Source organism: Tasmannia lanceolata, unplaced genomic scaffold, assembly GCF_043159265.1.
Source record: "Tasmannia lanceolata isolate RefF3 unplaced genomic scaffold, GAP_Taslan_0.1 ptg000015l, whole genome shotgun sequence".
Lineage (NCBI taxonomy): Eukaryota > Viridiplantae > Streptophyta > Magnoliopsida > Canellales > Winteraceae > Tasmannia > Tasmannia lanceolata.
The window spans coordinates 26859123-26876279 of record NW_027518692.1 but is presented as its reverse complement, the minus strand read 5'-3'; the positions used below and the strand labels follow the sequence as shown (position 1 = coordinate 26876279).

The 17157-nt window shown below is 35.9% G+C and overlaps 1 protein-coding gene across 3 annotated transcripts in view; it reads right to left on the bottom strand.

Annotated features, from left to right (window-relative positions):
• LOC143845872 (clustered mitochondria protein-like) overlaps nucleotides 1-15624 on the bottom strand; it is a 43206-nt gene extending 27582 nt beyond the window's left edge. For 2 of the 3 annotated variants that reach the window (XM_077354279.1, XM_077354281.1), the window contains exons 1-13: nucleotides 15469-15624; nucleotides 14593-14724; nucleotides 14170-14253; nucleotides 11835-11896; nucleotides 7993-8182; nucleotides 7779-7910; nucleotides 7463-7619; nucleotides 6751-6944; nucleotides 6545-6646; nucleotides 4495-4630; nucleotides 3714-3842; nucleotides 1670-2090; nucleotides 200-304 (exon numbers count right to left, since the gene is read on the bottom strand). In XM_077354279.1, coding sequence (XP_077210394.1) covers nucleotides 200-304; nucleotides 1670-2090; nucleotides 3714-3842; nucleotides 4495-4630; nucleotides 6545-6646; nucleotides 6751-6944; nucleotides 7463-7619; nucleotides 7779-7910; nucleotides 7993-8182; nucleotides 11835-11896; nucleotides 14170-14253; nucleotides 14593-14716 — 1836 coding nt within the window. In that variant the 5' untranslated portion in view covers nucleotides 14717-14724; nucleotides 15469-15624. Of the gene's footprint in view, nucleotides 1-199; nucleotides 305-1669; nucleotides 2091-3713; nucleotides 3843-4494; nucleotides 4631-6544; nucleotides 6647-6750; nucleotides 6945-7462; nucleotides 7620-7778; nucleotides 7911-7992; nucleotides 8183-11834; nucleotides 11897-14169; nucleotides 14254-14592; nucleotides 14725-15278; nucleotides 15329-15468 lie in introns of all 3 variants that reach the window. The other variant, XM_077354280.1, reaches the window with a different exon arrangement.
• Nucleotides 15625-17157: the final 1533 nt, after the last annotated feature.

Here is a 17157-nt window from a genome sequence, read left to right as displayed (position 1 = left end):
GAGGCTGCTGTTGGATCAAATATCAAGGATGGTACTTCCATTGTACCACCTGCACGGGACTTGACTGTTGGCCACCATATATATATATATATATATATATATAGAGAGAGAGAGAGAGAGAGAGAGAGATAGACATATTTATATACTGCAAATTAGAATATAACAAGCTTTAAAAAAATTTATCAACAAAGCACCTCACCTTGGAATGGAATGTTTCATTCCAACAAATTTTCTTGCCATTGTCAACAGAACCATAGAGAAGCGAGTCTGATTTATCTCCTTGAAGGATACCAGGTATAATACTCTGCATATGGAAAACACGAGAACATGATAAACAGATGATGAGAAGGAACTGCTTGCAAGCTTAGAGAAACATGGAAAGCAGTAGCATAGAATCAATGACTAAACTTAAATAAGTTGATATTGATACCATTCAAAAAAAAAAAGTTGATATTGATAAAAAAAAATTAAAAATTACACATCAGACATTAACAGAGATGGAAGGGAAAATGCATCAACTCAAACAGTCAAATATTGTTACAGAGCAAACCAATAACTTCATCCAACCATAAGATCAACATACAGGGACCCCATTGGGGATAAATACCTAGCATTTGTGACTACCACTATCATTTAAGTCGGCTTATCATACATATTTATTTACTAATAAATATAGGTTCCTCCATGAACATGATGGTGCAACTCTAGTGATTCTTTGCTTGGCATCTTTCTGCTTGCAGGATATCTGGTCGGACACAGCATTTGTCCATGCAAAAGTTGCATTTTTTTTCTCATCTATGTATTGCCTAATGCATACTAAAATGCAGTACCAGCTTGCTGGGTCATTGTATGCCATTAGTTTGTACTCTTAATCTATAGGAGTTGTCGAATGAACATAAAAGAGGTATTCTAAACTGAAGGGCGCCCTTGCAGAAATGGAGTGAAAGAGTGCCCCCCATTGGCTGCAAGGACCGGTTATGCATTTAATACGGTTATGCATTTAATACACAACCGTCCCTTGCAGCCAATGGGGGCGCCCTTTCACCCCATTTTAGCAAGGGCGCTCCTCAGTTTAGCATTTCTCATGTAAAAATCAGAATATAAAAATTATGGTAAAGATGAAAAATGTACACAATAATCACAATGCTGATAGAACAGATAACTAGTCATTATGGACCTACACCATTCCAAAAAAAAAGGACCTGCACACTTTGAGCAATTATCCACAGCATCGAGCATGAGAAAATAACAGATATTACCAGGGAATACATGCAGTCAATCAGCTAGCAATTAACAGCCAGAGATACAAAATCAGGGGTTATTTTGATACATGGATTTTGGAATCCAGGTATTAGTTTGAAGGCGGTGTAAAATTCTGGATTTTACAATCCATTATCCTGTGGAGAGATTTTTAAAATCTGGAAACACGAGACGATCTCCTACTCTTCCGCTCAACGGAAAGAAGGGCGAGAAATCAGAAAACAAAGGACGGTCTCCTTCTTCTCTTGTCTCCCATCCAGGATTTTGAGAAAATCCAAGATTCTAAAATCCGCGTATCCAAATGGCCCCTAAAACTCTAAAAGTAAGGAGAGGACACCAGCAAGATGCTCTCTTGAGAGTAGAAAAGATAAGAAACCAAATAAAGGGATGAGAGAGCTTTGATACACACCTGTGCTACTACTCTATGACCCCTGTAATCAATTATTGCCATAGCAAGATTATAGAGTCCAGGAACATCAGCTTCTTGGTAAGCTTTGGTGCCTTTCAAGTCATTATTTGCAGATGCATATGTGGCCTGTTCACTATCAACCATCTGTGCTTCGGCGGATATGTCAGAGGCCATATCTCCAACACTGTGAAGCTCATCGGGATTTGAGCCATCAGATGTGCCATTGCATCCACCACCAGTTCTAGGGCACAAGTTGCTGGTAGTTTTTTCCGACAATTCGGGCATTCTCGCAATTTGTTCATTCTCAGTATTTTCAGAATCATGTTGAAATTTGAATTTAACACTCGATGCGTTATGTTTGGACATCTGCCCAAGGTCAGCATCCACAGCAAAACTGAAAAATATATTGTTGTGTACATACCTGAAACAGAAAACAAGATAAGGGTTATCTTTCGGAAAATAAAACAAAACAAGTATTATCCAACAACGCTGTATTACCAATTTGTACACAATCAAAACAAGGATTATGACTTCTTCAACACTGTATTATCTCCACATTATTCTAGAACAATCTTTATTTTCAAAAAAAAAATCTAGAATAATCTGATCATAAAGTTCCACCCCAGTGAATTTTCGAAATAGGATTGCTAATATAATGCTCAATCAGTATTTGTATCTTTTACAGAAAAAACATCATTATTAGCTATCCTTTTGTAGCAACAAGTCACCATGATTTTGCTTTATATTTAACCAATAACTATAGTTCCTCCCTCTCAGCAACTTCTATAACAAAGTGAAAGAATGCTTAAAGAGATTGAAGCTACAGCATGTGTCAACTCATAGTTTAATGGAATGACCTTCAAAACGCTAAATCCGATGACCTTCATGCTCCGCAAGGAACTCCCACTACAGAAGGACATACAAATATCTAGTGGCCAAATGTTCTTTCAGCAATCCCTTTTGATTGTCTAAGACTCCACAATTAATCGGTCAAACTGGTGACTGGCTATAAAAGACTTCAAATGATAAGTCTTCTGATGTACTGATATAGGGTAATCAGATCAAGCCTCCAACCATCAAAAAAGGCCAGCACAAATTTAGTCTAGTCAATCAAGTATTGATAGAGAAACCAAGGAAATGAGAGGAGCAGCAAACTGTGAATGACTGTTCTCAACATAAACCATTCAAATCTCAACAGAACTTTGGGATTCCACATTCATTTGATTCCAAAAGTGCTTCTCTGGTTTTTATCACGAATTTATACCAAAAAATAATGAGAGACTTACATAGCATTGAACAAGTCAAAAATCAGTATCTTTCAATTTATTTGTTTTGGACAGAAAAAACTCACATTAGGTGTTTACAGTAAATCACAGAAAAACAGAAATCAAGATCTTCCAGATTATGTCAACCCAGCATCAAAAGATGACATCTGAATTCTGAAGTGCCAGGCGGTCACTGGTACAGGTGATGAAACCAACCATCACAGATCCTCACACTAACATATTGCATGATGAACATTATAAAAAGAAAAAAGAAGGTAGGATAAGAAGTGAAAAACATATAGGAAAATTCAAGATCTTCACTACCAATCCAAAAAACTGGTACAAAATCACATCGCATGGGCTTCCAATGGATCACGATTCATGAAAAGCCTAATTATTCAAAAAAAAAAAAAAAACTTTAAGATTACAAAGAAACCAAGTTCACTTCAAAAGTTCTCTTTTGTCAGAAGTCAGATAAATTGTGAAAAATCATCAGAACCCTCAGTCCAAACATAGACAATTAATACCCAATTAAATAGCTTACTCCGGTGTCTCTACAAACATATTAACTTTCCACTAATCCATTGTGAAAGAAAAATTGATTGACAAAGTCAAAGATAAAAGTGCAAGGAGAAGACACCAGTTTACACATAAGTCAACAGAATGAGGTCGAAGAGAAAAATTACACTATTATTTTCTGATCAATATAATAGTTATTCAACTATGTACAGAAGAGAATATGTAGAAGCCTTTTTGCACTTCTATTTGTTTCCACTCACATGTGGAAGCAATCTGGATCCGTTGGATTAATAGGGGGTATGCATCTGCTGATGACTCCAACAGCACCACTAATTGCTGCGTCGACAAAGTCGCAAGTTACTTTATAGAGAGCCCTGTCACGCAAGATCCTGCAACAAAAATCTCATCGTAAGACATAAAGGCCCCGTTTGGATTGTAGGAAAAAAAAATTGACAGAAAAAGTTTACTTGGAATTTTTTGTTTGTTTGCATGATTTAGAGGTAAATGATATAATTTTGGTTAATTTAGAAGGATATCATCATAAATTGAAGGTCACCCTAAGTTTGAAAAGGGATGGTTCAAATTATCTTTTTCTGTGTGTAGAAAATCTAGGAAATTTTAAAAATATTTTTCCTTTCCAAACTTTTCTAAAAAAAAAGTTGGAATCCAAACATGGCCTTAGAAATCTATTCTGTGAGTTACCTTCTACACCACTAAACGATGGGAACTTATTTTTTTAGTAAAGATTATAAATATGGGAAATAACACCTTCAGCCTTACCACCTTACTGTAATAATTACTCTCCTATCTATATTTTCAACTTTTTAAATTGGCTTGATAGCTTTTCGAGTTTTATAACAGGCGAACATATTTTAACTGCTTATTATAAAATTATAAAATAGAGAAATGACATCATAAAAAAACTGGAGTCTGAATATCAACTCAATCCTGATAAGAATAGTTGCATGTTGTCAGAAAAATAATTGCAAGAGAAATAACAAATGGATTTTCAAAACTAAAAATAGGTATGAGCAAATACACCTTTCCTGAAGAGTCTTATGAGGAAACTCCCGGCAGGACTGTAATTCCTCATTCCAGTCTCTCTGCATGCCAATTAGCTCGCTGCCGTATGAAAGGGACATTGAATCCTCAGCTCTGGCAGCATCCCTTTTATGATCTGAGAACAACACAATCCATAGAAATTTATTTCAGTATACAAGTTGGAAGTGGCCAACAAGTAATCCCACCATTTTGGAAAAGATATCAGGGGTATCATATAAAAATATTTTCTATAAGAATTGACTGAAATACGACGAATAAAATTCCAAGCATTAAGAAATGATGAGTATTGAGTGAAATTGACGAAAGAAAGAACTCCATACTTGGAAATATCATGAATTAAGCAGCCATCCTAAGACTTGACTGAAATACGACGAATAAAATTCCAAGCAAAGCATGAAGTCACCCGTAGCAACATCAAAGAGAGGAAGGCAATACAACACAGCAAATGACTTGAAGAGAGAGAAACCTGAAAAACACGTGGTTTCTTGAAAAACTCCAGCAGAAACAAAGAGTAACATCCTAAAAGAAATTGTCTTACACTCATGGTTTTAAATTCCTATCGAAGCCAACACGATACGACCAAAATAGTTTTGTTTCCATCCCTACTAAAAAGTATACCAAAACCGAAGCACATAAAAATGTGCGGCCTAGTGCACGAGGCTCCCGCCATTGCGGGGTCTGGGGAGGGCTAGATGTACGCAGCCTTACCCCTGCTTTGCAGAGAGGCTGTTTCCGTGACTCGAACCCGTGACCACCACCAGGTCACAATGGAGCAACCTTACTATTGCGCCAAAATCGAAACACATACCGAAACCAAAATCGTAAGTGTATTAGTGGTATATAATGTCAATATGTGTTAAATACTTATATTTATATGAATTGAATGTGAAAAGTGGTGTATCTATTGGGTATAAAAATTTATATCAATTACATGTGAAATGCGGTATGAAGTGAATTATCAGACATACACGGCAACATGTCACTAGGTTTTCAATGTTATTAAACCATTATGTATGGTTTGTCTTGCTTGGGTGATAATTTCTAAGCATGTATTTGTGCTTATTCTAGCATTTTATGAAGTGTCATCTTAAAATTCTATCATTTGCATATGTTTTCATAGGTTTCCATGATTTTACAGTAATTCCACAAAAATTTACAACCGGAACCAAAACAGTTTCATTATAATAGCATTGAAAAAATGTAAAAGTAATGGGAATAATTATTGCAGTTTGATGGCGTGGATCCAGTAGGGGTGCCCTTGAGGCTGGTTTTTTGTAAGGATGCCCTTCAGCTTAGCATTCCTCTGGAAATAGTTATACATATATCGATACCCTTCATTGAGGGTAATATTGTTTTTTGTTCCAAGTTGTATATATGTCACTACTCATTTTATTACAATTTATGAATTTGAAGTTTTTACCTTCCCACTAGACGAAATTAATCTTCTCAGTCTCTTTAGCTTCTCTACAGATTCTTGGGGTAAAGATTTTTCACATGAAATATATTGTTCTCACGCATTTTAATGAATTAGCAAGTCATTATTGTTCTCTCGTACTTAAGTAGAGGCTTATGTGCAGTGTGCCTTCAGGTAAGGAAAAATGCCTCATTATGATATATTAGAATTTAGAATTGTGCTCCTTAAATTGTTTAGCTGGGAATTTACGTGCATGACTCAAATGTGTTTAGTGTCTAAAAGAGGCATCATAAGTGTCATCTCATATAGGGAGCACGCAAAATCTATAGTCTGAGACTACAAGCAGCGTTCCGGAGAATAAAGTCAAACCAGGCCTATAAAATGAACTAAAGTTTTGATCAATGAGTCAAAGGTCAAACTGTATCAGGTTTAAGGAAGATACCCGCTTCCAATGGAAATAATAAGACAAAATGATCATTAATAGATAAGGACTATGCAATAGAAGATATTCCGATGTCAATATAGAGGACAATGCACCTTTTATCATTAGAAGAAAAAATAGCTGTTATTAACAAGATTTTGACACAAAATAAAAGTTCAAATAAATAAATTTACCAGGAATGGGATACACTCCTAGCCATGAATTTGCTGGCAACGGAGATTGGACATTCTCAAAAGGGTGTGCAGAGGCCTTCCGATCCAAAATTTCATGAAAACCTTCACGAGAAATTAAGACGGATGTTATATGATTTCAAAAACTGGATAGCTAAGCTATACTTCATGCGCACAAAACAATTGATGTTTCCACAAGTATGCACTACCTTTTTTGAACTTGGAGCTAATCTTTTGCAGAAGAACAATAAGTGTAGTCACCTCACTAGAAGACTTAGCTGGCCTCGGGTCAAGTATATCTCCCATGCTTGAATTCACGTAGAACATCTTTGTGGTTCCCGTAATGCAAAACTTATGTCCCTCTAAAGTTACTACATCCAAATAAATCAGATCCCCAACAAGCCTGGAGAAGATTGAAGTAGAAAATGGTAAAATACTGATATTTTTCCCAAAAAAAGACTGTAAAAAGTGTCTCATTCTGCATAATGCCTCAAAATGGTACTAAAATAGCAAGGAAAGCTGACCACAGTTTGAGTGCAGTTAGCGGTAGACTCAGCTATACTAGTAGTAAAAGAGTGACTAACTTAAACTTCTAAAAGGATGCATGGTAAAGTCATGTTTAAGCGGAAGACTGAACAAGTGAAAAAAGAGCAAAGGCCTCAAAGTGAAGCCTACCCCATGTCTAATTAAGAAATAGGGATACCAAGTTCAAAATATAAGCTAATGGAAATAATAACATAGAAGACGAGATTGATGTAGGATGATTGAGGAGATATGAAAACAACCACAGGTGATAGCTGTTAGAGTCCAGCCCAAGAGCAGATGGTCAAAATTTAATTTAAAGAGACAAACAACAATGACGAACAAGGACGAGCCATAACAAGGATTTATGAATGTGCAAAGGTCTACAAAGAAATCTACCTCCTATAACTTGGTGGAGGATTGAATGACGAAAAAACAATGCTCTCCACACATTTGATCTCTTTAGAAGAGGATGAGACCAAATTACCAAGAGAACCAGTAATATCCTCCATGAAACCCAAGCCATCAAGCTCTGGGACTTCAGCTTTCCCTGTATCTGATTACAAAAGAAAATCAACAACCATAAAAAAAAACATATCAGAAAATCACACAACAAGCGTATAACAATATTTACTCGTATCTAAATTTTTTTTTAAAAAAATTTGCAAGGAACAGCCAGAAAAAATGCAGATTGCGAATGACGAGCCTATCAAACCTGTAGTTGTTTGTTGCATTGTCTCATGCTGCAACGCAAGTGATGTTGACAAAGAGGCGTGAAGAGAGGAGAGAGAAAGTAATTCTCTCGCACGGCGGACGTGAGATCTTATAGATCTGTCATCGTACAATGCTGCATACATGCATCCCGGTTAGGGCCGCAAATACCAAAGGGTCAAACCAACAAAAGTACTGAACCGACAGGCTTAACATACCCATAACCATCTCCAAGAAGCAACCCCCAGTAGTAATATCTGCAACTTCAGAAATTTCATTATAGTCCTCCAGATGGTGAACTGAACCACCCTTTGTATGCAGTATCAAATCATAGCACGTAAAGAAACAAGTCTCTGGAGCATCGAGAAGGAACTGCCTCAAATCCATAACAGAATCCCCCGGACTCAACTGCATACCAAAAGCCAATATCAATATGATATAGTAAAGTAGCGTTTTTAGCAAGATGGGGAAGAAAGATACTGACAGAGTGACCATTTTAAAAGATAAAGTACAAACCAAAAGAAGATGGATTATATGCAAGGTTTAAAATTTCTGTTTCGGGTTCGGGTTCAGACATAGCCGAAAACGAAATTTCGGCCGAAATTTGGAAAAAAAAAATTTTAATTATTGGCCGACATTTTGGGGGGAGGAATTCAAAAAATTACATTTTGCCGAAAAAATTTTGGATTCTGGCCGAAATTTCAGATTTAGGTGGCTTCGGGAAATCTGAAATTACGGTATTTCAGCCGAAATTTAAAACCATGAATTTAAGTCAAAATCGGACTACTGTTACTTAACAGGCAGCAACTTGAGCGAAAAAGGATGCAGGAACACAGAAAAAACAGTGCAAAAAGAATATTAAAAGGAAGAAAAAGTTTCATTCTAACTTAGAACAGAGAAGGAAAGAAATAAAATCTAAGTTGGGATCGAATACCATGCACGCCACTGGCATGACAAGATTTACACAAGATGTGAGAAAAATACAAGCTGTTGTGAAAATAACAATGAAGTTTACAATGACAAGATGGACAAGCAATGTGAAATGGGGAATTGGGAACATGTGCTTGTATTAATTTTGAACATGAGATGACCACAATAACAGAAGAGAGATGAAATATTGACAACAGAAAAATGGGTACCTTGGACTTCCATTAACATTTTTTGTTTCCAAATCTATGTGGTTACATCATGGAAACAAGGAGATCCTACCCTGGATTTCCCAACTAATTTTTCCATTCACATTTTGGCCTACTACAGAAAATATTGGTTGAGAATTAGCAACCAGTTGAATCCGAAATATTTTTATATATTACCCTCCGATGTTATATGACAGTTAGGGAACGTAAAATGGAGAACAGCCCATACTGCCATTAGATTTTATAACATGAAAATAGTCAGTTTTGTTCCATCCATTCTAAAATATGCTCTGAACCTAAGCCTGGTCAAAATGGACAACATAGAAGTCTAAGCACCTATGTCACAAATATTGTGCTAGGGAATTTCTCAGCAAGGGAAAATCTCGGGATATATTAATTTATTTATTTTTCGGGTTTATATCAGGAAAAAATGATAAAAATAAATTTATTTAAAAAATATATAAATATATAAAATTTAAGAAAAAATATAAACTAAAAATATCGTCAAAATATCGGGATAATATCAAATATCGTGATATTATCACGATATTTTATGATAAAAATGAAAATATCTCCATGTTTTTAAAATCTCACGATTATTTCGGGATTTTTCGTTTTATCAAAATGTCAAGATAAAAATGCAAAATTTTGAAAATAGTAAACGAGGGTAAAATATCTACCTAGTCCTGGACCTTGGACTAAAGTTGTGGCATCTGCTCCATCATATTTCATGCCGAAACAAGATAATGATAATATATAAATCCGTAAGAGACAAACAGGGAACCATACCATTAAGATACCAGACATTCCAAACAATGATATTCATTAGAAAGAATTCCATCAATCACTTGAAGCAAAAGATGGGTGAGACAGCAATCTTGAAGTAATTGAAAAGTTCAATCCACAAGTTCTATAGACCCCTGGCTTCTTCGCGTAGTTTGTTAGCTTCTCAACATAGTCAATTACAATATGCATGTTGCACATATGTATTGGTGCATGTCTAAGCAATGCTACCGGGATCGCCCTCCCACCCTTCGACCCGCAATCCGGGGTCACCGATCCGAAACGTGGGTCATTTGCGATCCGGATCGCCAAAACTGGCGACCCGAGCGATCCATAGGAAAGGGAGAGATGTATAGAGAGAGGTAACACTCGGTGTACTAGGGAAAGAGAGCCGCACAATAGTTTATTAGTTTTTTCATGTTTTTAGGTTTTTATTTCAGATCTGGGTAGTTATTTTCTATTTGCTTTCACTTAAGATTGAGAATGCAATATAAGTTGGTACATGCAATATAAGTTGGTACTTAATTTAGTGATATTTGGAGATCTTCAAATTTCAAATTTTATATATTATGAATTGGATTGGAACTGGAATTTTCATTTTGAAAATATATGAATGGCATATACGAGGCTTTAGGTTTTGTTTATTAAATGTATGTAGTATGGACTATAGAATGATATTCTTGTAAAAATATATATAAGAAATTATATATATAGTACCAGAGCGATCTAGATTTGAGCTCCAATTCGACACGAGAGCCAAAATAGCGAACCGAATTAGCCTACCCTCATCGTACCGTGTACCGGGCTACCATCGAACCCCGTACCCGTTCCCGTACCACGTACCGGAACGAACCGCGTTCCAGGTAACCTTGTGTCTAAGTACTAATATAAAAGTCCGAATATTAAACTGAGTATGAGAAATGTAATTTCACCAATAGTGACAGATCCAGTTAGGATCCACCCACTTACAAGGAGATACATGCTAGCACTAGAAATACTCAACTAAGCCTTTGTCCCGAACCAGTTGGGGTCGGCTAATGAATCCTTTCTGTTTGGTTGCCGGGTTTTTTTTGGTTCCTGGGATTTATGTGGGAGAAAAAAAATCCCATGAGATTGGTGGGAAAAAAAAAGTCCTAGAAGTATCCCGGTAAAATAAAAATCCCATGTTTGGTTGACCGGACTATGGTGGGAAAAAATAAAAACTTTGTTTGGTTGCTTGAACTGTTGGGAAGAAAAAAATTCTTCTCAAGCTTATTTTTGGTTCCTGGGTTTATTTTTGTTCCTGGGATTATTTTGGGATGGGATGAAAAGGCAATCATTACAAAAGTGGGATTAAAAAATTCACCACACAAGTAATCATTTCAAGAGTGGGATTAAAAAAACCTAGTGCTAAAAGGCAACCAAACATGGGATGGGACCAAAATTTTACTAAAACTTCTTGGGACGAAAATTTAACTGGCAACCAAACGGAGCAAGTGTTTGGTTGCCGGGTTTTTTTTGGTTCCTGGGATTTATGTGGGAGAAAAAAAAATCCCAGGAGATTGGTGGGAAAAAAAAAAGTCCTAGAAGTATCCTGGTAAAATAAAAATCCCATGTTTGGTTGACCGGACTATGGCGGGAAAAAAAAAAAACTTTGTTTGGTTGCTTGAATTGTTGGGAAGAAAAAAAATTCTTCTGAAGCTTATTTTTGGTTCCTGGGATTATTTTGGGATGGGATGAAAAGGCAATCATTACAAAAGTGGGATTAAAAAATTCACCACACAAGCAATCATTACAAGAGTGGGATTAAAAAAATTCTAGTGCTAAAAGGCAACCAAACATGGGATGGGACCAAAATTTTACTAAAACTTCCTGGGACAAAAATTTTACTGGCAACCAAACGGAAAATTTTCATGATGAAGGTGAAAGAATCTACCCTGCTCAAATTAACTAAGTCTAATCATGACACTAGTTGGGTTCATCTACATGGATCATTTTCTTCCATTCTCTCCTATCCAAGGTCATTTTCTTCCATTCTCTCCTAGAAATAATACTTCAATATAAAACAAATCTTTATGTTTTTTCCAAGTCATTCTATTCAAAAGGATAAGATCATAATGACGTATTAATATCATTAGTAGCATTGATCAAATTAAACAGACCTGCAACTCTAGCTTTTCCCCTGATTGAGCTTTGACAGAAACAGGGTAGAGACGAAGATCACCTGTTCCCCAAGAATTCACTAAAAATGTCAAGATTACATGTTACCGGAATATTTCAAGTCATAAATTCCAGAAATCTATGAGAAAATGTAACAATATAGCTGAGAATATTTCAAGTCATAAATTCTATAAATCTATGAGAAATTGTAACAGTATAGCTGATTCTCATCAGTTGTATACAAAAACTTCTAAGGGTACTTGAATCTCTTCCAACTCCCGCATAAGAAAAATGTAGCAAGATGTGGGAGTGACATGCCAAAACAGGGTTAAGGGGAAAATAAGAAACAAAATAGTCCAAATCACTAAAGAGAGATAGTATCAATGAAACTAGGACCCCTAAAGCAAAGCAATGGAATTGGTATTACGTCAATGCAACAAAGTTGCTGGGGAAATCTGAAATCCTAAGAAACTTCCAGTTTTGGGTTGTCAAAGTTTTACAGATTACACCTACTCTGATATAACATTAAATTGACCCATATGTGTTTCACTGGATAGAGAGGGAGACTGATAGACTTATAATCAAATTACTTCTTTTACAATTGACAATAATGAGAAAATAACTATAGCCCTACAAGACAACAAAACTAAATATGCATAGCATTTTTACATTCTCAATAGCATTTGCATATCATAATCGAAGACAATTCATTGGAGAAAACACACAAGTTTTTTAATAAATCCGATGCCATTCAAAAAAAAACGTGATAACAGACTTATGGCAACTTGGAAACTAATATTTAAATCACCTAATACAATGTTGATTGCCTAGCAAAAACAAAGGTCACTTGTGTTCAAGCTTAGGCATAGTGCTAAGTCAGCACTGTACTACAAACAAATGTATTTCTTAGGGAGACCAACAAAAGAGAAAAACATTGGAAAAGATGGCAAATGGACATTTACTTTTTAGCACAAAATTTGGCCAAATTTAGAAATAAAAATTAATAAAAAGACGGAGTGGCAACACAGTATAGCCAAAATTGATTCAGGTTGCATCAAACACCAATATGTTTCATTAGGTATTTTGAAGACTTTTTCTTGAAACTTGGTCAGCTTGTATTTTCACATGCCAAATAAAAGTTCTACAAGTTCAAACTACTAGAAAAGAATAAAAAAAACAATTTGGGCTGTGATTTGTGGACACGGATTCATTTGTCAAGTGTCGACACGGATACAAGGTGTCCCCTAAAAATCTAGAAACGGGGCACGCCCGTGCGCATATTTACATATAAAATTATCGATTACGAATCATAATTGCAATAAAATAAATATGGTACTTATTTAGCAAACTAATAAATCTTGTGATTAACTATAAGTCTCAAAGAAACATGAGATAATCAAATAACAGTGCATTCATCAATCTAACCCAGTTATCTTCACTCTCCAATATGCATCGAGAAAGCGAGAACAATAGGATACAGTGAATATAATATTGGAAGAGTGTTTGTTTAGCGTTTTAGGTTTAGGGGAGGAGGGATAACAAACAAATATCAGTTCAATCATAGTTAAAAGAGGAGTTAATAATAAAATAAGAGCTAATGATAACAAAGGAGGTAAACACAATATTCGATACTAGATAGTATTTCACTCGACATGTGTGTCTGCTGAAAATTCAAAGTGTCGGCCAAATCATAGAATTTGCATCATCTACAGTTAATGAACCAGATTTTACTCAATGATTTCCTACGAAAGTAGTCTGTCTTTGACACTACGATTCTTGAGTTTAGTGATGTTACAAACAGTTGAGTTGGGTGTCTTGAATTCAACCCAGTTGGGGTCCGAAATATTTGGTGCGACCCGGATGCGGCCCGGCCAAGCGGCCCATTTTATGTGTTTTCAGCCCAATAAGAATAAGTTACGGCCCAATTTATATAAAGGGGCTTTTAGGGCTTATTTCGTAGTCTTGTCTTGCAAATAAGGTAGAGAGCTCAAGAAGGGGGGAAAGGGTGTGCTAGGGTTTCCTGTGTGGGTTTTGGTGAAAGACAATGATCTTCTCTTGTAATCTCTTGATCTTACAGTGGATTTTCTCGTTGCCTCTGCCGTGGACGTAGGCTTTGCCGAACCACGTAAATCTTTGTGTCGTTTGTGCGATTGCTTGTGTTTGCTCTTTAGTTTTTCTTTGCCATTGAAATCGTAGATTGATCTAGAAGAGGTGTTTTTTCATAACACAAACCATTGCCAAAGCAAACAAGCATTAAATCTTTCAGACAAAATACCACCAATGAATAGGTAAATACCGAACAGAAGACGCAAATTGAATTTAAAAAAGTGAGTTTACCTTCAGCCTGCTTAGATCGGTTGGCCGAGGACATTAATGGAGCATTTGTTGCCTCTGACTTGGCATCAATCGACTCATCCATTGCTGCAGACTTATCATCTAAATTAGAGTTATGTACTCCATTTCATGGTTTTAAATTTCGGTGGGGACCAAAACCGAAATTTTCCGAAATTTGGAATTTCGCAAAATACCAAATTTCGGCCGATTTCGATAATTTCGGTCTGAAATTTCGAGAAAATGTCATTTTAAAAATTTAAAAGAAAAATGTTACAAAATTTCAGAAATTCGGTCCGAAATTCTGAAACAAAATACCAAATTTCGGCCCGAAATTTCGGATTTCGGTGGGGTCCGAAATCGATGCCTAGACCGAAATTTAAAACCTTGCTCCATTTATCTCGATTTTAGAGGATTCTATAGCGCCACCTTTATCTTCCAAGGGTAAAGAAGAATCAACAGGGTTTGATTCACGTGAAGTGACCTGTCCCGAAGAATTTGTAGCATTCAACCTTCTTCCTTTGTTTCTCGATTCGTTGGACTTCCCTGCCATTTTAACCCCTTGGTAATAGAAAGCACAAACACTTCAGAACCCAAATAAATTTCATTCCGAGTAATAAAATAAAATGCAACAAAACTATCAGTGTTCTTGCTGATGATAAATCAATCAATTTCAACAGCTTCTTCTAAAAATACAAGAATTAACCTCAAAAAGAATAACATGTTTATAAATCAAAGAAATTATATGCTACGCACGTTAGATTTTTTATGAATTTTTTTAAGTTTTTGATTCAAAATTCATGATTGATATTTATGCTGGTTAATTTTTTTGAAATTACATTTCCCATGAATCGAACGAATTTCATACAGAGTTACTAATGAACTAATTACATTTCCCATGAATTGTATTTATAGATATCAAACTCTATCTCTATTCTCTAATCCAACTAGAGTTAGGATAAACATCACCAGAACTTGAGAAATCGAAATTCAAATCCGAATCCAATTGAACAGAAAAAACAATAAATAAAATGCATCGAGGCATGTGCCTTTATCGATCAGTAAGAAGAGCAGAACATAAAACCCAAACGGCGCAAGTTAGCAAAGAGCTATACCTAAAATCAAACAAGCACCAGGAGCATCAGTAAACCTCAACGATGGAATGCTTGATTTGCAGAGAAATGGATAAACAAGCGAAGTGTAAAAAAATAATAAAAAATACGAAGAAGCAAAAAAAAAAAATCCCAGTAGAAGGAGGAAAACAAAACAAACAATGGAAAAAAGTAGAAGAGATTTTTCTGATACCTAAAAGAAAGCTGAAGATTGAAGAAGCTGAGGAAAAAAGAGAATGGTTGGAGGCTCGCAGTAAAAATGATTAGAAACGGAGAAAGGGAAGACTATTTTGGAAACTCCGTATACATGGAAATATGGAATGGAATCCTTTTTCTCACTTTTAGCATTTCTCCTCTTCAGGGCTATCCATTTATACACATTTTGTGTGTATAAATTTAATTTTTAAAAAGGCAGAATTTATACTGTGAGACGCTCTTACCGTCAGAATCCAACTGGACATGCGCCCACCCAAATAATTTCATCGTGATCTGAATCCTCTATCATGAGACCCTTTCACATATTGTCAAGATGATCTAAAGCCATTTTGAATCCTATGGATCAGCGACTGGGATCATTTGATAAGGGTAATCTTGTCTGTATGTCGTATATATGGTAGGGCCTACAAAATGAAGGGTTCAGATCATACTAATTCCATGTGAGCGGCCCACATTGGGCTTCTCATGGTATTTCTCCTAGTTCTACTACTGTATCTTCAATAAAGACATAAGGTTTGATAAATAGAGGTTTTATATGATGTGTGTCTGGGTGTGGATGAAGTCCGGCATCTTTAATAAAGTACTGTAGGGCCCACTTCTTAGGATGATCCAAACCGTTCATTTGATGGGCCACCACATAAATAAATCATCTCCATAGGATTACCTTAGTCCTTCGATCTAAAAAGTCTAAAAAAGGGATTGCATGTTATAGAACCCTTTACAGATTGAGGGTTAGGATCATCCTATGGAGATGATTTATGGGGTACAGACTATTTAAGTGGGGGCGTGTCAAATTACGGTTTGGATCATCCTAAGAAGTGGGCCCCACCGTACATTCTGAAAAATACTTAATCGACATAAATAAATGTATACTGACGTAGTCGTCACGTCCTTTTACTTACTTAGGACAGCCTCTAAAGTGTAAAAGAGTAGTCATAAATACACTAGACGGGGCTCTCCCGAGTAACAAAAAAAGGGCTAATTTATCACTTCCCTTGTGTTAAATAAGATATTATCGTAACATGACATCTTGGTATATCACAGTTTGAGTACCATGAGTTTAGGGTATTGAGATTAGGGGCTGTTTGGATGTGGGAAAAATTCTTCAAAAATCTTCCCAAATATTTTTCCGTGGAAAACAGATTACTGACACTTGGTAAAGTCATTTTTCATTGAATTTTTTTTTCCAAATTTGAAAATTTCCTCTCCTTTCATTGAAACCTGCTAGACCTTGAAATTTTTTTCCCATGGAATATTATTTATATAGAAAATATTGTCTTCAATAACTTTATTTTCTCTAGATAAGTTGCCAAATGCCAATACATCACTATGGGCATGTTTTGCAACCATTGGGAAAAAAAAATCATGGAATATTTGTGTACCGAAGGTGGGAGATGGATAGAGAGGACTGGTTAGAGAGAGAGATAAGAGAGGGCCGCGACCAAATAAAACATGTGATATGGTAGGTAAACGAGGGGGGGGAATCCTTGTTTTAAAGAAGATTTTTTTTCCCAACAACATCCCATGCTCTCCTCACTCACCACTCAAACCTCTCAATCTCATCTCACCCGCCTCCATCCCCTTCTATTGCACTAGATAAAAACAAGTATTCCATGAAATTTTTTTTCTCGCGGCTGCCAAACGTACCATATGTCAGATTAAGTAT